Source organism: Scleropages formosus, chromosome 21, assembly GCF_900964775.1.
Source record: "Scleropages formosus chromosome 21, fSclFor1.1, whole genome shotgun sequence".
Classification (NCBI taxonomy): Eukaryota; Metazoa; Chordata; class Actinopteri; order Osteoglossiformes; family Osteoglossidae; genus Scleropages; species Scleropages formosus.
Genome location: NC_041826.1, coordinates 477,089 through 503,524, shown reverse-complemented (window position 1 = coordinate 503,524; position 26,436 = coordinate 477,089). Strand labels below are relative to the sequence as shown.

The 26,436-nt window shown below is 43.4% G+C and overlaps 1 protein-coding gene across 6 annotated transcripts in view; it reads right to left on the bottom strand.

The window, feature by feature from the left end:
• Positions 1-17,157: 17,157 nt before the first annotated feature.
• LOC108941962 (tyrosine-protein phosphatase non-receptor type 4-like) overlaps positions 17,158-26,436 on the bottom strand; it is a 94,030-nt gene continuing 84,751 nt past the window's right edge. For all 6 annotated transcript variants that reach the window (XM_029247429.1, XM_029247428.1, XM_018764921.2 and 3 more), the window contains 4 exons: positions 25,859-25,987; positions 25,605-25,753; positions 21,582-21,717; positions 17,158-18,785 (listed from right to left, as the gene is read on the bottom strand). In XM_029247429.1, coding sequence (XP_029103262.1) covers positions 18,708-18,785; positions 21,582-21,717; positions 25,605-25,753; positions 25,859-25,987 — 492 coding nt within the window. In that variant the 3' untranslated portion in view covers positions 17,158-18,707. The remainder of the gene's footprint in view (positions 18,786-21,581; positions 21,718-25,604; positions 25,754-25,858; positions 25,988-26,436) is intronic.

The window sequence follows — 26,436 nt, the reverse complement described above, 5'->3', positions numbered from 1 at the left end:
CGTGTTACTGGTATTTAGGTGGGAAGATGCTTTGTGTAAATAGTTGTATTGTGGGTAACTTGTAAATAGCCTGTGTAACCACTGGGGGCACTTCAGGGGAAAATGATGGGGTGACTGTGCCTAGGAGTGTAGGAGAAAGAGTCTGGGAGTGGGCTGGGAAGGCTGGTTGTAAGTCCTGAATGAAACAGGGTTCTCAGATCGAGAGCATTATTTCCCTTCTGCTGGTGTTCAAATAACTCGTTCATTATGAATATTGTCTCTGTGTCCTTTGCCCCATTCAAATCCACAGCACACCACAGTATGTTGTTTTACTTGGGTGAAAATGAGCACAAAGATTGCTTAATGTTGTGTCTTTGCAGGCACCTTGGAATAAAATTTGTTCATCGTAGAACACTTACATTTATTTGCTGAGGCACATTCTGTCAGGGTGTAAGGTTAGTTTGGGGCAGGGGCACTATACTTGACGCTAGGATCAAGTTCTTAGATGTTTAGCAGGTGTGTTTGAGAGTAAGCGGCAAGTTGTGAATTCTCTGCCTTTTGGCAGTTTAGCTAGAGCAATTGGCTTTGTGCAGGCAGGACAGAGTAGCACTATGCAAGGGCAGACGTGCCCTGGTAGGTGGGGTAACGCATGGGACTGGAAGCTGTTGGCTGGTGTGGGCAAGCAGCTCCAGGTTCCACAGGTCATTGCTGTTACTTTGCTGCAGCCAGACATGATGTTATATTCGGAGGGTGAGAGTCCTGTGTACTTTGTAGAGTTAACAGTGCCATTCGAGGATGCTATTGGGGAAACATACGAGCAGAAACTGTTAAAGTATTGCTGATCTGGTGGCAGAGGCAAGGGATCGTGGTTGGCGGGCTCATGTGAGGCCAGTAGAGGTTAGTGTTAGAGGGTTTGTGACTAAATCAGCTACAGTATTGTAGGGGGAGTTTGATATTAAGGGCCTCTCATTAAAGGCAGCGGTGAAGGAGCTGTCTGAGGCAGCTGAGAAGGCAAGTCAGTGGTTGTGGTTGAAAAGAGAGCAGGGTAGTTAGGGTTACAGGCTGGAGGGAGGTGTGTGATGGTGGAAAATTAGTGGCAGGTGGTGAGTAATGGGAGGCAGCTGATGATAATTAAGGAGGCGTGGCCTTGTTAAGTAGGATAGTTTAAATTTGTGGAGTGGCACATTAGCAGTTGGTTTGGTGACATGTATGGAGGAAAGGTTAGAAGGTATGTATATCGCTGTGGTTTAACTGGTTGAGTTAGTGGGGTTGCAGTATTTGTTGAAGGTGAAAGGTATCGAATTTGTGTGAAGGGGGGTGTGTCTGGGATGCCAGATTGCACTGTTGAGCCTTCCGGAGGTGTGGTAGGCCTAATTCAACGAAACTGACAAAGGGAGGTGCCCACTTGATAACCTCAGTGAAAAACTCATGTTGGTACCCAGTGGGTGTGGTTTTGTTGGTTTGATTGGTGAGTAATGCTTGGTCTGTTGATTTGGCTTTGTTGGGTTTGGTTGATGGTTTTTTTGTGTTGGTGGTTAGCCCTGGGTTTTTTTTTTTTTTTTTTGTGGATCAGATGTGGTTTGTTGGTTGGGTTTTTGTTAGTGGGTGTGGTTTCATGGAGGGCTTGGTTTACTAGCTTGGTTTTCTGGTGGTATGGGTTGATGGTTCTGAGTTGATGTGTTAGACTTGGTCTGCTTGGTTTGATGGTTAGTTTTTGTGTTTTGTGCAAGTACACTTGGTTGGTTTCTGCTGGTGGTTGTGACTTGGTCTGTAGGTTTTACTTTGTTGTTTGGTTATTGTTAGTGGGTTGGCTGGATGGTTGATCTGTTGGGTTAGGATTGCTTTAGGTGTTTTGTTGGTGGGTGTGGTTTGGTGCTTTAGGCTTGGTTTGGTTATTTGTCAGTGGGTTAGCTCTGGTTTGTTTTTGGGATTAGTTTTGGTTTGGTGGGTGGGTTAGGTCAGTTAAGCATCTTGATTTCAAGGCATGAAGATGTATGTTGGCTATGCTGAGTGTTTTTTCTCTGTGGTTTCAGGGTTGGTGGTTGGACTGGGTCCTTGAAAAATACACACAGGGTACAACATGTTTTTCTGTGTATCCTGAATGAATGTAGCTAACACTTCTCTCCAAAGTGACTTAGGGTATTGAGGTTACAATTATTTACCCATTTATACAGCTGTGTAATTTTTACTGGAGCAATTTAGGGTAAGTACCTTGCTCAAGGGTACTATAGCCAGAGGTGAGGCTCAAACTGGCAACCTTTGGGTCTAAAGGGAGTAGCTCTAACCACTACACTACCAGCCGTCCCCTTTCTAAAAACAGGAACGAACGAACGAACGAACGAACGAACACACGCGCGGGTTGCGGTGAGCCGGAGCTTAACACGTGGTGTAAGGCGACACACCCAGGACGGGATGCCAGTCCATCACAAGGCACCCCAAGTGGGACTTGAACCCCTGACTTACCAGAGAGCAGGACCCAGCCAAACCTGAAGTGCCACTGCACCCCCAGTCTGTATTCAGTAGGTCCAAATTATTTCTGATAAAATTCCTGGGTAAAGATAGGATCTCAATGAAGGTAAAGATCTTAACAGTCTTGGATGGCATGAAGCTGACAGGAAACCTGGAACTAATTTTTTAGCAAGGTAAGCCTCACTGCAGAGATTCTAACATAGAAATCCTCTAGACTAAGTTCAGGGATATTTTACAGTGAAAGGCAAATGTATGTTCTGATTAACTTAGGGGCGGGGGGGAAAAAACATCTGTCTCACCCCTCTGGATGGTTCTGACCCCCCAATCTCAAGTCCTCTATCAGGGGCCCGGGAGTTTGAAGGTTTGGGGCAATATCTTTGCTGTTCCTTGTATTGAGCTCTGGTGGTGTTCTTGGGATCTTTTGGAGCCATTTTCCAGCCTGGGTGTCACTGCTCTAAAAGCTCCCACTGTCACTGGAACTATTTTCCAACTCCACTTGTCAGTCTAGATTTGGATTCCTACAGGATCTTAGCCCTGTCATTCCCAACCACCTTCTGTGGTGTTTCCCACTTGAACCTGGGAAGTTCCAACCCATAATCAGTGCAGATGTTCCTATAAGCTATCCTAGCCACTTGGTTGTGCTGTTCAATGTATGCTGTATGTTTCCACCTGTACCTTGCACCCTGCCACTAGGTGTTGGATTATCTCTGGGGCTTCTTTGCAGAGTCAACACTTTGGGTCTTATGGTAGATCCCTGCTTCTATTGATCTTGCGCTTAGATCCTGCTCCTGTGCTGCTATGATTTTGCCTCAGTGCAGCCCTTCTAGCCATTCTAGGATTTCTGAATGTCAGCCACCGCTGCTATCTGCTGATGGTACCTTTCATGGAGGGGTTTGTCCTGACATGGCACTTTTGTTGATTCTTTAACTACCTGCCCTGTCTGGGACATTCCCAGGTCACCCTTAAGAGCCAATTTCTGAGATTTTTCTGGATGTTCTATGTTTCATCCAGGATTGTGGCCTTGGCACTCACTAAGCCTTGGCCCCCTTCCTTCTGACTGGCGTACAGGCAGTCCCTGGGTTATGAATGTCCGACTTGCGTACAACCCATAGTTATGAACCACCCCCTTACTGATCGGAAGTTTTATTTTTTTTTTGTCACCCTTAAGTAACAATCAAATAAAAACTTCATAATAAACCTATTATATTCAAACTTTGAGTTACGTGCAATGGTTTGTAATAACAAACGAGTGCAACTTTACGACTCGCATCAACACATTGCACGTCTACAGTTGTTTGTCGGTTTGTGGGCGAGGCGTGTCAGTCCAAGGTAGGACAAAGACTTCCTTCTTTTTAATTGGACCACGGCTTTAATTTTTTTTGTTTTTACATTCCTAACCATGGCAGCAAAGCGTAAATACGATGCAAGTGATGGTGATGCATTCATGAAAAGAGAAACAATCACGATTGTTATTTCCACTTTAGTTTCAGTGATTGGAAAAAGGTGAAACACCAACGAACTTTGAAAAAGCGAACATTAGTTTCGCATGTGCGTGTGCACACTCACGCACACATTTTCGGAACCACTTGTCCCATACAGGGTCGCGGGGAACCGGAGCCTACCCGGTAACACAGGGCATAAGGCCAGAGGGGGAGGGGACACACCCAGGACAGGACACCAGTCCATTGCAAGGCACCCCAAGCGGGACTTGAACCCCAGACCCACTGGAGAGCAGGACCCGGTCCAACCCACTGCGCCACCACGCCCCCCATGTGCACACTCTTTCTGTTATAAATACTGTAGTTGTCATGACCATGCCCCACACATCAACCGGCAGCTTCAACTGGAGTATTCTAAAATAAAAGACCCTAACTCAAACCTACTTCTCAAACCTACCTTGCTTTGCTCTTCCAAATTTTGTTCCTTATTGTTCCCCAATCCCATCCCGTCCACGTTCCTTTGATAACGACTGCTTGCCTTGTCCCTCGACCCTGATTTCAGATCCTCACCTCTGTTCAGTTCGCCAATCGAATGACAATTTGCCCATCCTTGACCACAAGAACACGTCTAGTCTTTTGATTCTGAATGAAGTCTTGCACTTGGGTCCAGCCTCCTCAGTGTCCTCTGTCCATCATGACAGTAGTAACATTTATCATCTTTCTATGTCTCTCTATAAATACTGTAGTTAAATTTATTATAGTGATCATTATTATTACTGTACTGTTAAAGATGTTTGTGTATTCAGAAGTGTTTAATGTTTTTTTTTATGCATAGAAAGGTACATGATATACTATATATTTTGACAAACTCACGTTAGATATCCACCCTATCTACCTGTTCCAACTTGCATCAAAAGCTGACTTGACATACTCTGGACACAGAACTCGTTCATAATTCAGATGGAGTCCTCCATCCACCATGAGGAGTTTCCAGGTCCTGATACCAGTAGCATGTATTTCCTGCATTGGCCAGCTCACTATACCCGCTAGGTACCTGATGACTGGTAGGGCATAGGTGTTGTTTGTTTGGATCTTGTTATTCACATTGAGCTGGCTTTTCAGGACCTGCCTCAGTCTCCAGAAGCATTTGGCTGTTGCTGTCTTTCTTGGAAGGGGATGCAGCGGGTTTAGCCTGTGCCTGCTCTCTGGTGGGTCTGGGGTTCGAGTCCTGCTTGGGGTGCCTTGTGGCGGACTGATGTTCCGTCCTGGGTGTGTCCCCTCTGCCTCCAGCCTTATGCCCTGTGCTGCTGGGTTAGGCTCTGGCTTGTCGCAACACTGCTCGGGACAGGCGATTTCAGTCCATGTGTATGTCTGTCTTGTCTTTTCATCATGGTTCCAGTATGACTGAGATCCCCAGGTATTTGTAGCTGTCTTGTATGTCTGCTGTATTGCCTTCTGGTATTTAAATCCCTTCAGTCTTAATTATCTTTCCTCTTTTCACTGTCATGTGGCTACACTTCTCCAGATCAAAGGACATCCCTATGTCCTGGCTGTAGAGCCTTGAGAGGTGGATCAGTGACATGATGTCTCATTCTTGGCATACAGCTTGATGTCATCGATGTACGGGTGGTGGCTGACAGTAACAATTTCTGAATCGATACCCATATCCACTCTTTGTGATTATCTGGTTGAGGGGATTCAAGCCTATGCAGAACAGCAGCAGGGATAGTGCATCTCCTTGGTATATTCCGCAAGTGATAGTAACTTCACCAAATAAAGCTTTCCCCCCCCGCCACTACTCTGGCATTGTATTTGCTTGCTTGTGTATCTTTATATTGTTTTAAAAAAATGGTAGGAGGGTATCGGGATTTGTCTGTTTTATGCACCTACTTGAACGATGAACCTTAGTGCAGCAAATGGAAGGTAACAAACTTGGTTTACTTGAGTCACATGTCTGCAGCTATGTCTTTCTCTTGATATAATGCATAAATTGTACTTTTGCTGAAATGTATGTCACTTTGGACAAAAGTGTCTGCTAAATGAATAAATGTAAACATAAACTTGTGCTATTGCCTTGAAGTTGGCTCTGTCATTTTCCACAGTTCCACTGAATTCCGGATGAAGTTCATTATTGTTCTGTTGACCTTGTGTAGTTCCAGGCATTCCAGGATCCGTGTGTGGCATTGAGTCATAGCCTTTCTTCTAGTCAATCCAGGCAGTGCTCGGTTTCTGTCGGGACTTGCAGTCTTGGGAGACTGTTCTGTGTACCAGTAGCTGGTGTTTTGCTCATGCAGCTTGGTGACTATGATTTCTGATAGAAGCTTCCATTTTGTTAAGAGGCAGGTTATTGATCGGTAGTTTGATGCCCACATTTCCTTATGTGGGTCTTTCATGATTAGCACCATCTGCCTTCTGTTAGCCAGTCAGGATGGAAGCCTGTGGACAGGTTCATCTGCGGTGCTACATTTATTGAGTACTGTTACGCTCTTCAACCAGTAGGCCCTGGTGCTGTCCAGTTTGTCATCTTAGTGACACACTAGTGGATGTCCTTGGTTGTAATGGTAACTGCTTTCTGTTTTTGGAGATTGTGGTATTAGGGGGGTGCGGTGGCGCAGTGGGTTGGACCGCAGTCCTGCTCTCCAGTGGGTCTGGGGTTCGAGTCCTGCTTGGGGTGCCTTGCGGCAGACTGGCGTCCCATCCTGGGTGTGTCCCTTTCCCCCTCCAGCCTTGCGCCCTGTGTTGCCGGGTAGGCTCCGTGACCCCGTATGGGACAAGCGGTTCTGAAAGTGTGTGTGTGTGTTTGTGAGTGAGATTGTGGTGTTCTGCTCTTAGGTCTGCTAACCACTGGGCATTGGTTTTTTGTGTGTGTGTGTGTGTGTGTGTGTGTGTATATATATATATATGACTCGTTCTCCATTATGCTCTTCCAGTACTCTTCAATTTCAGCTTTTGACAGACCTGATGTCTGGATGTTCCTGCGCTGTAGTTGGAAGTACACATTGGATAAAGCTTTGAACACAGCATTTCTCCTTTTGGCCTCTGCTTCTCTGGTGAGTCTTGTATACAGTGCAGTGAGCTTTTGTTTTGCGTCTTCAGGGCCTCAGCTATGGACATTCCCTTGTAATTCTTCAGCACCCGATGCTTATTCTTGATCTTAACACCACTGTGTACTTGAACCAGTTTACTGATGTCCTTGGTGTGGTGCCTTTATCTTGGCCTCCAGCCTTAGTCTCCATAGGGAGGTACTGCTTGTCATTGGATTCCTTCCTGATGTTAGCCAAGCATCTCAAGGGTCACTGTTGCTACCAGGTAATTGGGTTCTGTGATGATAGTGGTGGAGATATTGAGCACTGCTGCATTAACATCTGCTAGCATAGTATTTGATGTTTTCTCCTTATCCTGCTTTGGTAGTCTCTCAGAGCTCACTGGTAGCTATCTCAGCTATGATTTTCCTTCTGATATCAGCCACTGTACCAGGCAAGGTCTGTGGTTTATGCAAGGTTAGTGTACTGTCCCTAGAGTATTCCAGTGAAGTTTGTAGGGGACTAGAAGGTTCATTGTGGTATGTTATTTCTTTCAGCCTATCCATCTCCAATTGTGATAGTAACTTCCTCTTGAAAATGTTGAGATGCTATCTATCAGTTGTTTTGCAGTTAGTGTTTATGTACTGTAGGTCTTTGTCAGCCACAATTCCCATACGTGCTTTATGTAGCCTCTCTACTTGGGCTTGCTGTTGTAGTAGCACTTCATTAATTCCAGGCTCTCTGTTCTAGTCAATGAGAGGTCTGTTCCTGTTCCCCCCTTTATACTAGAGTGTCCTGGGCCCCCAACATCTGGCACAGACCTTGTTAAGCTGGCGGATGTCTAAGTTGGTATGACACAGCCTGTTCTTGTACCTCTGATCTAGAGGTACGCAGTTGTAGCGTTAGCAGTCTTATCAAAGGACCCTTGCTGGTGGGTGGGTCAGACCAGGATTGAAACCCTAGTCTCCAAGGTGTTACAACCACTTCACCATACAGCTGTCTCTATATGTAGTTATATATATATATATATATATATATATATATATATATATATATATTACATTACACATACACACACAAGCTGCTTGTCCTGAGCGGGGTTGCAGCAAGTCAGAGCCTAACCCAACAACAGAGGATGCAAGGCGGGAGGGGGGGGGACACCCAGGACAGGATGCCAGTCTGTCGCAGGGCACCCCAAACGGGACTCGAACCCCAGACCTACTAGAGAGCAGGCACAGGCCAAACCTGCCGCGCCCCCATTAGTAATAATAATATATCAAGAATAATATTGACTCTGTGGTGGTGCAGTGGGTAGTGATGCCATCCCACAGTGCTTTGGCTGTTAAGGTGTAGGTTTGAATTCAGCTCTGTCTATGTGATTTGTCCATATCCTCCCTGTATCAATGTGGATTTCCTCTGGGAACTCCAGCTTTCTCCCACTGTCTGAAGATATGTTGCAGGTTAGAGGGATAAAAATTTTTTTTTTTTTTTCCTCTCTCCCCCCCCCCCCCCTTCTCTCCTCTCTCTCTCTCCCCCCCTGCCACCTGGGTGATTTTTCAGATTAGTGTGGATCCATGGAGAAATTTTAGACTGGTGTATATACAATGGACAATTGGAACTGGGGAAAAGCATGTGAAAATGTGCAAGCTGCCTGTGTTTGACAATCAAGTGACAAGTCAGAGACCAGGTTGTGCTGTGTTGCGAGATCCAAGACAGCCAAGTGCTTGAATATTCAACGTTCTGTAATTGATTAGTCCGACAAGCGTAGTCTTAAGTTTGTGCTTGCATTATATCCCGCAAAAAATGGCTGCAAGAATTTTAGATCGCCAAGATGATGTGTGAGTGAAAGAAATTGAATCGACAAACTAAATCGGATGGAATTGGTTAGCTTAAGTATAAACAATCGAGACTGGAGATGATGATAGTATGGACTGCATGTTGGGTGAGCACATTTGCAAGATCAACCTGCTGGGGAAAGAGCTACAATTCTTGTAAAGGTATTTGACAATCGTGTGACAGCAGTAAACACCAGAATGATAAACAATACTGTGCCTGGTGTAACAGTGAGTGAGTCCATGTATGGAATCCATCCCATGTTCAAGAGTGTCAAAACCAGACCGGAGATGGGTAAAGCAATTGTTTCAGTGGATGAGAGGGCAAGATATTTGGAAGTAGAACATAATGAATAAAATATGAATTGTTATACCATTAATTTTTTTTCTCACCCGTTACACTGACCTACAACTATGAAAATGTGCATTGATATTTTGTATGATGAAAGTATGTGTGGGGGGGCATGGTGGTGTGGTGGGTTCAGCTGGTGTCTGTTGTGTGGTCTGGGGTTCAAGCTCTGCTTGGGGTGCCTTGGGACAGGCTAGCATCCTGTACTGGGTGTGTCCCCTACACTTTCAGCCATAGAAGCTCTGTGAAGTTGTCTCCCCCCCAAAACAGCAGAAATGAAGAAAACCTTCTGATTCGTTAGTGCTGCACTTGTGCCATAAAAATTAGAATTTGTGCCGTTGCAGATTTTGAGATATTAACATTTATTTTTTTCGGAAGTGACATCACTCCAGCCCCCCTACAGTGCTGCAGAAACTCGAATTCGGGCTCATTCGTTTGTGCTACTTTCGTGCCATTCAGACCGCAGTTCTTTTACTTTTTCAGATATAAAGGATAGTATTTCACATGATGTCATCTAGAACCACCAAAGTGGCCCCCCTACAGCACAAATAAATACATATTTCTGGACCAGTGCTACATTTGTGCCATTCACACTGTGGTCTTCTCTCTAACTTTTTTCAAATATAAACGGTGGCGCAGTGGGTTGGACCACAGTCCTGCTCTCCGGTGGGTCTGGGGTTCGAGTCCCGCTTGGGGTGCCTTGCGATGGACTGGCGTCCCGTCCTGGGTGTGTCCCCTCCCCCTCCAGCCTTATGCCCTGAGTTGCCGGGTTAGGCTCCGGTTCCCCGCGACCCTGTATGGGACAAGCGGTTCTGAAATTCTGAAAAATAAACAATGGTATTTCATGTGACATGAAGTCTGGAACTGTGAAGTTTTCCCCCATCCCCAAAAAGGCGCAAATAAAGACAAACATATTAGGCAAGTGCTACATTTGTGCTGTTCGAAACACCATCCCATCTCTTACTTTTGGAAATAATGGAGGTTTACACTGGAAGTGATGTCACCACCCCCCTTATAATGCCGCAGACACTCGAATTCGGGCTCATTTAGTACTACGTTTCAGAATCAGAACGAGCTTTATTGCCAAGTATGTTCACACATAGAAGGAATTTGTCTTGGTGACAAACTTCCACAGCACAGACAGAATGATAGTGACAAGACAGATGAGAAAGGATATGTGAATGAAGGATAAAAACATATAAAAATATAAAGTACCCAACATACAAAAATAGTCACTAGACATTGTACATATGTACAGGTATGTTCTATACAAATGCAAGGGAGTGTGAGTAAGAGATATGATGTGATAAATAGAAATATAAATAGCATTGTGTATTGCATTGGTTTACTCTCTAGGGGGGATTTAGCTATTCATGAGAAGTTTTCCTCAGGCCATCTTTCTTGTGCCTGGCTGTCCTGGTGCTCAGTGCTCTGTAGCGCCAGCCAGATGGCAATGCTTCGAAAAGGAAGTGGCCAGGATGTGAGGGGTCTAGAATGATTTTGCTGGCCCTTTTACTGACTCTGAACAAGTGCAGTTCTTGGAGAGCTGAGAGGGATGTGCCGAAGTTCGGACTGCTGGAAGAATCAATCTGCTGTAATCTTCTGATGTCTGATTTCGTAGCCGAGCTGAACCAGACAGTTAGAGGTGCAGAGGATAGACTGGATGACTGCGGAGTAGAATTGCATCAGTAGCTCCTGTGGCAGGTTGAACTTCCTCAGCTGGCAAAGGAAGTACAACCTCTGCTGGGCCTTCTTCACAATGGAGTCTATGTGGAACTCCTACTTCAGGTCCTGTGAGATGGTGGTGCCCAGGAACCTGAATGACTCCACTGTTGCCACAGTGCTGTTCATGATGGTAAGTGGGGATAATGCTGAGGTGTTTCTCCTAAAGTCCACAATCATCTCCACTGTTTTGAGCATGTTCAGCTCCAGGGTATGACTGCACCAGACAGCCAGCTCTTGGACCTCCTGTCTGTAAGCAGATTCCTCACCATCCCGGATGAGGCCAATAAGTGTGGCGTCATCTGCAAACTTCAGGAGTTTGACAGAGGGGTCTTTGGCGGTGCAGTCGTTGGTGTACGGGGAGAAGAGCAGTGGGGAGAGAACACATCCCTGGGGGGGGTGCCAGTACTGATTGTGCAAGTATTGGATGAACATTTTCCCAGCCTCACTAGCTGCTGCCTGTCAGGAAGTTGGTGATCCACCGACAAATGGAGGAGGGCACAGAGTTGGGTTAATTTGAAGAGGAGGAGGTGTGGGATGATGGTGTTGAAGGTCAAACTGAAGTCCACAAACAGGATCCTCACATAAGTCCCTGGTTTGTCCAGATGTTGCAGGATGTAGTGCAGTCCCATGTTGACTGCATCATCCACAGACCTGTTTGCTCAATAAGCAAACTGCAGGGGGTCCAGCAAGGGTCCAGTGATGTCCTTCAGGTAGGCCAACACCAGTCTTTCAAATGACTTCATGACCACAGATGTTAAGGCGACAGGTCTGTAGTCATTCAGTCCTGTGATTTTGGGTTTCTTCGGAATGGGGATGATGGTGGAGCATTTGAAGCAGGAAGGAACTTCGCACATCTCCAGTGATCTGTTGAAGATCTTTGTGAAGATAGGGGCCAGCTGGTCAGCACAGGTTTTTAGGTAGGCTGGTGAGACACTGTCTGGGCCTGGTGCTTTCCTCGTCTATTTGCGAAAGACCCGACACACCTCTTCTTCACAGATCAAAAGTGCAGGAGGGAGGAAGGTGGGGGTTACTGGAGGTGTTAATTGATGCGTGGAGAGAGGGTCAGAATGGGTGTGGGGTGTGAGACAGGGTTTATCTGCAATAAAACGCATTCAAATCGTCAGCCAGTTGTTGAATTGACCCGGTGCTGGGGGATGGTGTCTTGTAATTGATGTCTTTCAGGCCTTTCCACACTAATGCAGGATTGTTGCCTGAAAACTTTCCTCAGCTTTTCAGTGTAGTTTCTCTTAGCCACTTTGATCTCCTTTGCCAGTGTGTTTTTGGCCTGTTTATGCAAGACTCTGTCCCCATTCTTGTAGGCCTCGTCTTTGGCTTGACGAAGCTGTCTGAGTTTTGCAGTGAACCACGGTTTATCATTGTTGTATGTTAAACGAGTCCTGGTGGGGATGCACATATCCTCACAGAAGCTGATGTATGATGTTAGTCTGTGAGCTCATCTAGATTGGTAGCAGCAGCCTCAAACACTCCAATCGGTGCACTCGAAGCAGGCTTGTAAGTCCTGCTCTTCTTCCTCAGTCCATCTTTTAACAGTCCTTATTACAGGTTTAGCTGATTTCAGTTTCTGCCTGTAGGTCAGTATAAGATGAACCAGACAGTGATCAGAGAGCCCCAAAGCTGCCCATGGGACAGAGCGATATGCATCCTTTGTTATGGTGTAACAGTGATCCAGTATGTTACGGTCTCTGGTAGGACATGTAACATGCTGTCTGTATTTGGGCAGTTCACGTTTGTGGCGATTTGTGTCATCTGAACGGGGGTTCAATCTTTTACTTTTTTTTAAAAACTTAAAAGGATATATTACACACATCACTGTGGTATTTCAGGTTAGTAATAATGACATGTTATTTCTGGTGATATTCACAACATGGATTATGATTTCCTGTTCATATACTGCCTTTTACCTGTCCCACTTCACTCACCGGTCCATGTTGTGGTCAAACACGACGGAAAAGCTGCTGCTATTCAATGAACAGTTCTGATTCATCCAGGTAAACACCACGAGTGAAGAAAAAAAATTGTACAGTTAGGCAAGGTTTTTTAATGAACAAAAGAATTCTGAACATGTACCAATTCACTGCAGTGCTTCCAGCATCCTGTGTACACAACATGTGTGTTCTGTGAAACAACGCTGACTTAACAGAAAACATAAAGAAATAAACGTGCTGGAAAATGGCTCATTTACATTTATTTAGCAGATGCTTTTCTCCAAAGCGACTTCCAAGGAACTCTAGTGTTATCAGCCTACACACCTTATTCACTTCGTAAAGTTGTATTTTTCATTGTCATGCCTGTAATTTTAACTAAAAGTTTATAGGGAGATGTGACCGTTGAAGTTGAATAACTTCAAAACAGGAGCGAGAGAACAAGCAATTTTACAGCACGTGTTTTTTTTTTTTTTTCATGTTTTCTGTTAAGTTGGCATTGTTTCACAGAACAACATCTGTACACAGGATGCTGGAAACATTGCAGTGACTTTGTATATGTTCAGAGTTCTGCTCATTAAAAAAATAAGTTGCCTGTACAGCCCCCCCCCCCCCCCTTCATTGTATCGATCTGGATGAATCAATACTGTTCATTGAACAGCAGCAACTTTTCCGTCGTGTTCAACCACAATATGGACCGGTGAGTAAAGTGGGACAGGTAAAAGGCAGTACTATTATTATACTGATGAAGTCAGCATATCCATAATGTTATGAATAGTCAGAAATAACATGTCATATAATCACTAATACCAAAAAAAAAAAAAAAAAAAACTGCAGTGATGTCACATCCCTTTATATTTGAAAAAGTAAGAGATGGAACCACCATTCAAACGGCACAAGTCGCCACAAACGTAGCACTAATGGAAGAGTCCAAATTCGAGTCTGCGGCATTTTATGGGGCTGGTGATTATCACCTCCAGTGTAAACAACCTCCATTGTCTCCAAAAGTAAGAGGTAGGACGGTGTTTCGAATGGCACAAATATAGCACTAATGAAATATGTTTGTCTTAGTTGTGCTGTTTGTAAGATCAGGAAACTTCATGGATGCAGGTGATGTCACGTGAAATGCTCTCCTTCAAATTTTTTTAAAAAAAAAAAGGGGGGGAGAGGACCGCGGCAGTTTACTCGGCACAAATGTAGTACTAACGAAAATTATGTATTTCTTTCTGTAGGCCGCTTGCCGGGGGGGCAACTTCACGGTTCCGGGTGACGTTGCGTGAAATACTATCCTTTGTATCTGAAAAAGAGAGAGGACCAAACGACAAATGTATCAGTATCCCCAGGTTGAGTGTCTGCAGCATTGTAGGAGGGCTGGAGGGATGTCACATACCATGAAAACAACCTTTATCTCCAGTACCAAAGGAGATGGAACCGTGTTTTGAACGGCGCAAACGAATGAGCCTGACTTCGAATTTCTACAGTGTTGTAGGGAGGCTGCAGTGACATCGCTTCTGAAAATAAATGTTATCTCAAATTTGCAATGGCACAAATTTTAATTTTTTTTCAGCACAAAGTAGCACTAACGAATCAAGGCTTTCTTCATTTGTGCTGTTTGGAGGGAGGCCAACTTAACGGAGCTGGCCATGCAACCCTGTGTTGTCGGGTAAGGCTTCGGCTTGCCGCGACTCTGCTCGGTACAAGTGGTTGCTGATGGGTGGATGGAAGGAAGGAAGGAAACTGTACCAGGAGAAAGCTCGACTATTTGTGGCTCTGCAAAGAGGGACTTGACCTTCTCCCAAGAAATGTTTGCTGAAGATTGCAGAAAGAAGGGAAAAGTTGCCAAACTAAAGATTGGTTGGGGATTGCCACCTGTGTAAATTAATGACAAGTGAAGACTGCTCTACCCTGTTGCTTTTTTTTTTCTTCCTAGAAATGCTGGAGTTGAAATACTTCTGTGCAAACAAGAAAAAAATGTCTTGAATGTTGAACTTAACGTCAACAAGTGTCACTTCAATAAAGTTTTCAGGGGGTGGAAATTTGAAAGCAGCAAATGCAGACAGTCTTGTACATACACAAGGAGTAGTGAACTGGTGTAGACAGTGTCTAAGTGTTCAATTTTACAAATACTACTTTTGTACATGAACAGACAGTACCTTTTTTCCTGTTTTAACATGGTATGTTCTTGATTCCACCCCCTGTGAATACCTGTTAAGATTTCAAAGTGAAAATTCCCAATGTACATGTTTTATTTTAATCTTCAGTTTCAGATATTTTTGGTTTCAGTATGACCCATTTCACTCATGAAAACTATATTTGAACAGTTGAGTACACTTTTGTGGAAATTTGTCCTAAAAATTCTCAATGCTTGTCTGAAATAGCCTCATGTTCCCTCTCAGGGCTTCTGAAATCAAAATTTTCCCTGGGGGGAGGGTGCCCCCTGGTAGCCTTAGCATTGCTGTGACATTCTTTGCCCCGTCTGAGTCCAAACCTATGGTCATTAGTCAAGAACTCAATTAGCAGCTATATTCAAGTATTTAGATGGTGCTTTTTAATATATATAATTTTATAATTCTGAATGATTGTTTTGGGGATGATTTCCTGAAACTGGTTACAGAACAGCCAAAAAACAGCGTACGGAAACACCTTCAGCACCACCCTCATTCAAAGACCTCATACAAAGGAAAATTTTAAACCAAAATAAATGACCATGGATTATTTTAGCACAGTCCTGAAGCAGAAATAACATTTTACTTTACACAACATTGTAACTAAACTGCCATAGTATTGCCCTTATTTACAATGAAAACATAGTGGGGCTACTTCGCAGCTCCTTCTCATGGCCCCGATTGAAGGTTAAGCCACAGATTAAAAGGGTTATTTCACTGAGCCCCTTTCAAATCTGCTCTTTATATATATATATATATATATATATATATTCACAGAAAAGTGTTACTTATCTTTTCACAAGTGGTATTTAAAAATATTTCTTCCTCACAGAATCCAACAGTCAAGTTTCTGTAAAGCCTCCAAAAGTCTCTAATATATGAAACATTGATACATTCAGTGCTTGAACAGCATGACACCAAAGTTTTTGTATGTCCTTTTACAAAGGGTCTATCATATAGTTTCCCAAGAACATTTCAATTATTAGAAGCCATTGATAAAATCTATTGATGTTACAAAGTGTGCAGACTGAGAAATATGCCTCTTACTCCTAACAAATCGTACTGGAGCCAAACAACCACATTCATGGTCATTTAAACAGGATATGTATGTATATATATATATCTAAATTGACCAATGAGATGCCAGGACATACACTCTGCCTCCAGGCCATTCCTGAACATCTAGTATAAGCAGCATCTATAAACACAAAATTGTTCTCTGCAGACAAAAAACTGTCATTAATAAACAGCATCGTAAACATGTTCCAAGCACTTTCAACAACCCCATGAAATGATTCATAAATTAGGCAAACATTTCAATACTATATCAAGACTTGTGGCCCATGAGTTTTGGCAAAGGCAGCCTGTTCAAGATACCCAACAGACAACACGTGAGAGGAGAAGCGCTTCAGCTCTGTGTGGTACAATACAAAAGGTTATGAAGACAAAGACACATTCTTATGGTAAAGTGGAGGGGGTACATAGTAAGCATTATACATCTCAGAACAATTATTTTCTATTAAAAATGCTATTTCCCTTTGTTATTTGGAAGCACCAAAGAGAGGAACTGGTCAGTACTGCAAAAAATTAAAATAGCACAAATAAATCACATATTTATGGAGATACACTCCACAGTGTAACAATGGACATATTAAAGTTTTTTTCAGTTTTAGCTGTTGAAATGCAGTTGTTCTTCCAAAGATCACAAAACAGTGATGGGACTGGGAAAAGTAGTAGCATTTAGATTTATAGTCAGCTCCTGGTGGAAGAACATTCTACCCAGATCAAGACATGGCAGCAGTTTGGCAAAACAAATCAACACACACCTAGAAGGTTCCATTATAAGTAGGTTTTCCCAAGACCTACAGGAGCGCCATAAAAAAATGCAATTCTACATTGACGCTTTTAACCCCCCCCCCCAATTATTGCCTTTGAAGGCATTCTGACAGATCATTGGTTGAGAGGTGCCAAATCTTGAAACCACCACTCAGGAAAAATGTTCATAAAAGGACTGCTGGCTATGTAGAAAGTCAATTCAGCCCCAGGTTCGAGGGATATATATTAAGGTGTGCAGGGTGTATGTTTAGAAATGGAACCACAGAGGGCACTTCATGACAGTAAATATGTTTTCAAATCTTTTAAATTGCTTCCTCATTGCATCAAGGGGAAAAGAAATTTTTTTTTTTTTATATATAAAAATAACATTTAAACTGACACAGCACTTTTCATTTTTATTTTAAAGATTTCTTCTTACTATACAACATTGTATTTACATTACTTAATTTACAGAAAAATAAGTGGCACTGTGTCATTCAAATTCTTCCCTCTAGTTGCCCTTTTTTTAACAAATAGTAGCGTTAAGTAAAATGTCCTTGTATTTCTCCCCATGACAACATGAGAGGCAGTGAAGGCCACACAGCTAGCTGCAAAGTGCTGTCCATTCCCATGAAGAAATGTGTTGATTACAAAAGGTCTTTTTTTCCTTAAATACAAAATCCCATAGCAAATATATAGCCTTTGCTCTCCCAACACTCAGCTAATTAAACACAGCAGGTTGCTGAACATCCAAGATGAAGAATACTGTTGGTCCTGTAGAAGCCAGTCCTCTGATATAGAGTCACCTCTTAGCTGTTTGAAGAACTGTTTTCACAGAGGGTATGGTATGCAACTAATATGGGAGCACGTCCTTAAAATACTGCATCTTGGTTGAGCAACGGCTAATGGGTAGGAACCTGGTGCTTAGGGGACAGGGATACAGTTACAGCGGAACCATGCTCTGTGCTCACAGCACAGAAATCTAAAGCTCAGTATGTTGGCCAAATATTCAGCAGGATGGGAAATAAATAATTCACTCCTCCTTTGTCAGAGCCCACTCCAAAAATCAATAACATAATGTTACTGTATTAAAACTTCAGTGTACTTCTGGTGTAGTATGGTTGAAAGGGACATCCTAATAATGTATAAAACTATTCTATAATCTGAACTTAAACCCAGTAATCAACACATAAAACTTTTTGTGAAAGAAATACAAGTTTCATTCAACTTTCTATTGTATGCTATTAAAAAAAGTACAATTCTTCTAAAAGAGGAAAAAACTTAAATATAGAAAAAAAATCTACAAATTCATAAATTAGGCATCTAGATTTACCAGTACTTTGCTTTAAAAACCATCTTAAAACACATGATGGGTAATAACTGGAACAAGGTAAAGTGCTTACCCCCATTTCCACTACTGTATTTTAACAAAATAAATCAGTAGATTCGCTACTAGCAAGTAGCGTCACCTTCAGCTCAGTGGCCATAGCCCCCAGTTGGTTGGTAATCTGGGCTTCACATGTCATGAAAACCTAAATACCTTCCGACAGAAAACTGCTTATTTTATAGATTCTGACTTAAAAAATAGATCTGGTGGACTTAGGGTTGGCAAAAGAGGGACAACTAGTCATAATTAGTAATTGTAGTCCCATGAGTCTGCCCCTTAACTTATTGCACTACAAAGCAATCTCCTTCCTTACTGTGTTTTTGTTTACCCTGACACTTGTCTCCTGTACTACTGACCATACTATGATTTTTGTTTTTTATTTCAAAATAAAGTGCAACAGTGCAAAGTTTTCTCTGAAGATCCAGTGCAAAGGCTCCCTCCATTTGTTGTGGTCTCCTTGAGAAGTTCTGAGCCGGTTGTGGTGGAGAACATGCCATCAGGGTGCCTGGGGCTCAAAGTTTGAAGGCCAGCCCACCTTCCAGGGGAGCTCTGTCAACATCAAGCCTAACCCCTTTCCTGCTTCACTCCTGGTGTGTAGACTTGAGCAGCCCCTCCTCATACACCTTCAGAATGGCCTCACAGACAAACCTGTATTGGCTCTGGAAAGGGCCAAGAGAAACACACAGGGCATCGTGGAACAGTATGAGTTCCTGGTAGACATTAATGACTTATTTATAGCTTATCTTCTAATGTTTTTTCCTTATTCATTATCAATGACCACGTATCCAGTGTCTGGATTTTTGTGATACTGTAAACACGGTTTGACAGCCAGCTGAAAACAGAGCTATAGAGCTTTTACTCCAGTGAGGGAAATACTGCAGTAACAAAGGAGAAGAGCTGTGTCTTTTTAATATCTTTAATAAATATTTTACTGCACTTTTAAGAAAACTAATGTTTTAAACTATTTCTGGTTGGTTTGTGTTTTCAACTGTCTGGTTATTATTTTGAAGAAGTTTAATTAAAAGCACATTGTGACTAAAAGGCTCAGTCTTTGCAGCTGAAATGGAGCACTGTACACGGTTACTCAGGTCCGTATAGTGCAGAAACTTCAGCAGGACCTGAAATGAACAGTTGATGCTTAAAAACCTATCAGCGTTTCTAAATTTGAACACAATTCGGCGTGGAAAAGTGGGCGAAAATTCCTTCACAGTAATGTTAAGGGCTAATACGAATTATAGGAAGCGTCCGGTTGCAGTCACTGCAGCTAAACGTGCTGCAAAAAGTTGAGTGTAAAGGAGAAATTACTTTTTCATATAGTGCACTTAGTGCATTGTACATTAAATAAACAAAATAAGTAAATAAACAAAACTCCAGTTAGGTGACTGTGGCACACCAAGGTGGATGGGGAGGGGAGCGGGGAGAGGCTCAGGGGTGCTGCAGCTGGGACTAATTAAGGATCCTATTTCTTCCCAAGTGTCTGACAGTAAGGGGAAGGAACAGAGATGGAGAGCACGAGCACGAGCACGGATATGAACACGAAGAACAAGAGAATGACCCCCAGCCCCATTCCCGAACGACCCCGGAGAATCCCCTCCATACCCACTCCCCCTTTTCCTCCCCCCCAATCGAGAGTAGTGTCGATCTCACTCGAATAAAACTGACACAAGAGCAACGTAATTGCGGTCTCTGGCATTGTCTGTGTTACAGTGACCTTTATCAAATATTAGGTTTTGGTTGAATAGCTAAAAACATTGTGTTAAAAAATTTCAATAAGAGTAAATCATAAGGGGGCGTGGTGGCGCAGTGGGTTGGATGGAGTCCTGCTCTTCAGTGGGTCTGGGGTTCGAGTCCCGCTTGGGGTGCCTTGTGACGGACTGGCGTCCCGTCCTGGGTGTGTCCCCTCCCCCTCCGTCCTTACGCCCTCTGTTGCCGGGTAGGCTCTGGTTCCCCATGACCCCGTATGGGATGAGCGGTTCTGAAAATGTGTGTGTGTGTGTGTGTGTGTGTGTGTAAATCATAAATGCAAAAAATATATTTTCTCCACAGCACTGTAAATGCATTTTACTCATTTTAAATACACACACACACACACACACACACATACTCACCGAGTACTTCATTAGAAAGACTATACTAATACTAGGTACAGAAACTTATTGAAACGATGATTGATTGGTATTATCGGGCCCAAAGTGTGCCAAGAAAACACTCCCCAGACCATTACACCATCACTACCAGCCTGGATTGTTGACCCAAGGCATGTTAGGCCCATGGATTCATGTTGTTGATGCCAAATTCTGACCCTACCATCTGTGTGCCTCAGCAGAAATCGAGATTCATCAGACCAGGCTACATTTTTACAGTTTTCAACTGTCCAGTTTCGGTGAGCCTGTGGCTACTGTAGCCTCAACTTTCTGTGCTTGGCTGACAGGAGTGGAACCCAACATGATCTTTTGCTTTTGTAATTAATCTACCTCAGCGTTCGATGTGTTGTGCATTCTGGGATGCTTTTCTGCTCACCACAGTTGTAAAAGGTGGTTACCTGAGTTACCGTAGCCCTTCTGTCAGCTCTGACCATTCTCCTCTGACCTCTGTCATCAACAAGGTGTTTCCATCCACATAACTGCCACTCACTGGATGTTTTTTGTTTTCTGCACCATTCTCAGTAAACTCTAGAAACTGTTGTGTGTGAAAATTCCAGGAGATCAGAATTATTCAAACCAGCTCATCTGGCACAAACAGTCATACCCTGGTGAAAATCACTGAGATCACATTCCTACACACCATTCTGGTGTTTGATTTAAACATTAACTGAAGCTCCTGACTTGTATCTGCATGATTTTATGCATTGTGGTGGTGTCACATGACTGGCTGATTCAATAATTGCATGAATAAGCAGGTGTACAGGTTTTCCGCAATAAAGTGCTCGGTGAGTGTCTGTGTATATCTGTTTTAAAAACCGTTTTAAAATCATTTTAAAAACCTGCCATTAGCTACCATATTATATGAGGGGATAGGGAGCTGGAATTTTTTAATCAACTCTTTTTCAAACTGTTGTGGAAGTACTGACTGAGTAATGGGGAGAAAAGCCGTTGTACTGAACCATAAGCCACTGTAGAGGTTTTTCATTGTACGAGTATACAAAACACATAATGAAGATAGCAGGTAGCATGATGCTTAAGGGTGCAACTCCATTTTACAGCATGCAGAAAATGATAACTCAGTGCCGTATCCCAAGAACAAGCGTTAAAATAATCATGAGTATTTCACCACTTCAAATGGCAAAATAGCTGCATAACTAAGCAGAGAGTTGGCCTCTTGCCATGTGCTTAGATACTTTGCAGACTTTTCTTGATGTACTCTGAAAATACACCTAGAGAAACAATAACTTTTCATGCCTTTCCTGGAAAATGCTAGAAGACCATTTAGGCTTAGATACAACAAGCTGTACTTACAGGGGTCTGAATCATCATTGCCCTCTGATCCCTCATTGTTCTCACGATGTCTAGTGGATAAACAGGCTGACTGCATTCAATCAAGCACATCGCTGTTTCCATGGTGATAAGTACTCCGGTCCGGCCAATCCCTGCGCTGAGAGACACAAGAGGAGAAAGAGAGAGCTGCTGATGATGCCAGGATGCGGTAGTGGGCTGGCAGTGAACAAGGGCACAGGACCAAGGGTTGGCCAACAGCACAGAGGTGGCTGTGGGTGGGGGGTTCACATGAGCATTTGGGGAAACAGAAGGCAACATGCAACCTTAAGATCTGGCTGCAGGATGAAGAGACAGGCTCTGTCTTCAAACAGCACATTTACACTTATTTATGTAGCAGACACTTTTCTCCAAAGTGACTTCCAATGAACTCTATGTAGTGTTATCAGCCCACACACACCTTATTCATAAAGGTGACTTACACTGCTAGATACACTACTTACAATGGGTCACTCATCCATACATTAGTGAAACACACTCTATGGGTGAACCTGAACAGCATGCCTTTGGACTGTGGGAGGAAACCAGAGCACCCAGAGGAAATCCACACAGACACAACATGCAAACTCCACACACACTGAGCAGGGATTGAACCCATGTCCTCTTGCACCACTCAGGCACTGTAAGACAGCAGTGCTACTCACTGTCCCACCATGCTGCCTTGTTGTACCAGCACTTCGCAAGCGCTTTCCACCACTATCAGCCACCAACCAGGGAGGAAATCATTCAGCACTATTGAGGATGATCTCACATTTAGAGCAGGCTGGAAGTGCCTGTTACGCAACATTATTCCGCCTCCTTCACACTTGCGTGCTGGAAGGTTTTCATGTAAAAGAACATTACGCCTCAATCCTGCACTCACATAAACACTCATTACTAAATAACTCTTGAAATGAGATGGGTGTGCACACCCGCTGGAGTACCCTTAAGTAAGGTATTCACCCTGCTTCTCCAGTAAAAATTAGCCAGCTGCATTAATGGATAAAAATGTTGCTTTGTGAAAGGTTTCAGCTAAACAATTAAATGCATCCGATTGTGGTGTCTTTACTGGTCTGTCTTGTAAAATTTCTACTGGTTGTGGCACAGTGGTGACCTGCAGTTCCACTTCCAGCTGCTGGCAGTAATAGTAGATAGAGTATTGTCCAGTTTTCATACAATGCACTTCCACGCTGTTTAAAATGGAGTCAGCTGGTAGTGTAGGGGTTAGAGCTACTGTCTTTGACCCCAAAAGTTGTAGGTTCAATCCTTACCTCTTCCTGTAATACCCTTAAGCAAGGTACTTACCCTGAATTGCTCCTGTAAAATTACCCAGCTGCATAAATGGGTGAATAATTGTAACCTTAACACTGTAAGTCACTTTGGAGAAAAGTGTCAGCTAAATGAATGAATGTTGCACATGTTTATGGAATGAAGTGATGAAATGAATAGGGAAGATACATGGGAATGCTTTGGCAAGTCAACTACAACTACTGCATGAGTTGTTCCCATGTATCTCCTCTACTCATTTCTCTGCACTGGCTTCCTATAGCTGCCTGGATCAAATTCAAGACCCTGGTTATTGCCTACAAATGCATCAATAGAACTGCTCCCAGCTATTTACAAGACTTGATCAACCGCTGACAGAGGATGATGTCCAACTGCCATGACGAACAAGATGTTCCATGCTGAGCTGGGGATCCAAGATACCGTTTAGCAACATTATCATTATTACTTGTTACACTGGCTTACAATTGTTACTTTCTAGAATGCCCAGGAGGGGTGGGCAACCACTGGCCCGTGGACCCCCAGAGGTTTTTTCTCCCTCAACCTTCAGTTTGAAGTTTTGTTCCTCTCCCTGGTGGCCAGTAGGTATACTTATAGCTCTATAATAAGTTCTTCATTATGGTAGCCATTAGTTGACTGTCTTCTTTGTTTGTATCTGTTTTTCTTGCTGTGTGCCTGTGTTAAAGCGCTCTGTGTCTGCGTGAGAAGAGCACTCTATAAAAAATAAAAATAATAAAATAATAATATCTTCCTCATAAGTACTACAGTGAAAGTGAGACTCAAACCTGGGTCCTTTTGGTGCAAGGCTGTAACTACTACAATACAATTAAACACATTTTTTAAACTATATTAACAGTTTTAATCATAAAATGCTTCTTGTAGCATGACTATAGCTTTAGCCCTTTATCAGACAAAGAGTGTAACATCACACATGTTATTATAAGTGTGCTTTACTGCCAACTAACAGCTGGAGACAGAAGCACAGGTTTTGTTCTGTAGCAAACAAAGTTTAGAAAGTATGTAACTCAAGAAAATTCAATATAAATAAATATTCTAAAAAATGTCAGTATCTTCGAAAATACATAACTTCAATGTCTGGGACACAAGGAGTCAGTGTAAATACAAACCAAATGCATTCCTCAATTATAGGATATAGGACTTATTGTAATATATTAGAAAGTATAAATCAGCTGTTTGCGATATCAGCCAACACTAGGAAGGCTCCATCAGGTAATGCAAATATAAACATAATAAATGAAACATGTATGCTCACTGAGCACTTTATTAGGAACACCTGTACACCTGCTTATTCATGCAGTTTTCTAATCAGCCAAACATGTGGCAACAGTGCAATGCATAAAATCGTGCAGATACAGGTCAGGAGTTTCGATTAATGTTCCCATCAAATACCAAAATGAGTAATTCTATGGTGCAGAAAACAAAAAAACATCCAGTGAGCAGCAGTTCTGTGGGCGGAAACACCTTGTTGATGAAAGATGTCAGAGGAGAATGGCCAGACTGGGCAAAGCTGACAGAAAGACTACGATAACTCAGGTAACCACTCTTTACAACTGTGGTGAGCAGAAAAGCATCTCAGCAGAAGATCATATCGGGATCCACTCCTGTCAGCCAAGAACAGAAAGCTGAGGCAGCAGTAGCCACAGGCTCACGAAAACTGGACAGTTGAAGACTAGAAAAGCATAGCCTGGTCTGATGAATCTTGATTTCTACCAAGGCAAACATATGGTAGGGTCAGCATTTGGCGTCAACAACATGAATCTCTGGACCCAACTTGCCTTGCGTCAACAGTCCAGGCTGGTGATGGTATAATGGTGTGGGGAATGTTTTCTTGGCGCACTTTGAGCCTGATAATACTAATCAATCATCACTTCAATGAGCACTTGAGTATTGTTGCACTGGCCATGTGCATCCCTTTATGGCCACAAGTTACCCAACTTCTAATGGCTACTTCCAGCATGATAATGCACCATGTCACAAAGCAAAAGTAGTCTCAAACTGGTTTCATGAACATGACAATGAGTTCAGTATTTTTCAAGGCCCTCCCAGTCACCAATAGAGCTCCTTTGGGATGTGGTAGAATGGAAGATTCACAGCATGAATTTGCAGCTGACAAATGTGCAAAAATTGTGTGATGCAATCATGTCACCATGGACCAGAATATCAAAGGAATGTTTCCAACATCTTGTGGAATCCATCCCACAAAGAATTGAGGCTATTTTGAGGGCAAAGAGAGGCCCTAAGCCAGTACTTGTACAGTGTTCCTAATAAAGTGCTCAGTGAGTGTATAATCTTTGAGGCAGAAAACAAATTATGCTAAAAAGTGGCTGCTGAGAAACTACTAAGGTGAAGAACCACACATGGAGCAGGAGGTGCTGTAAAGTAAATGAAGTTCAATGTGTGTGCCTCGGGGGGTGCGGTGGCACAGTGGGTTGGACCATGAGCCTGCTCTCCGGTAGGTCTGGGGTTCAAGTCCCGCTTGGGGTGCCTTGCGACGGACTGGCGTCCCGTCCTGGGTGTGTTCCCTCCCCCTCTGGCCTTACGCCCTGTGTTACTGGGTAGGCTCTGGTTCCCCGCGACCCCGTATGGGACAAGCGGTTCTGAAAGTGTGTGTGTGTGTGTGTGTGTGTGTGTGTGTGTGTGTGTGTGTGTGTGTGTGTGTGTGTGTGTGCCTCCTCTTAAGCCTAGTCTGGAGTCAGTCCTTACCTACAGTGGACCACCACAGGCTCATCCTTGCTGGTCCTCTTGCTCCGCAACAGGCTCACAAAATCCAGGAAGTCAGTGGAGTCATCAGGTACGCCATGGTCAGGCCACGCCACATACTGGATCTGGGTCAGCTGCCGGCTCTTGTTGCTCTGCGTTGATACCCCATAGCAGAGCTGAGTCAGGGCACCACAAGACATGCCAATCCAGTGTTTTGTAAAATACAAAGGAGGACCGAGCAGGTATGCTGAACCCACCTCGAGGTTGGTTAGAGTCATTTCACGGACAAAGAAGGCAGAGTTCCCTTCTTCAGTGAGACATGCCACCCGAAAGGTGCCATAGGTGGCACTGCTAGATGGGTTTGGCCAGTACTGATGACACTTCACCTAGGTGCAGAACACATTCTCAACAGGTGCTCCAAAGCCCCCAAACACAATCTCTTAAATGAACATGTAGTTATATAGTGAAAGAATACCAGCTAATGCAATGGACAATTTTTTCCTATGCCTGCAGGTAGTCCTCGACTTACGACAGGGTTCCATTTCAATGACCGCATCATAAGTCAACTGTGATGCTGAAAATCCCCTTATACTGTATCATAGGAACCATAAAGACACATAGCTAACCTCTCAAGCTCACGTATGGTGTAAATGTTCATGCACCGCAACTTTATGATCATGCCCAGGTAAGCCTTTACACAACCGCTACTCCTGTATTGTATGTAAATGTTTGTGTACCGGGGGTGTGGTGGTGCAGTGGGTTGGACCACAGTCCTGCTCTCCAGTGGGTCTGGGGTTCAAGTCCTGCTTGGGGTGCCTTGCGACGGACTGGCGTC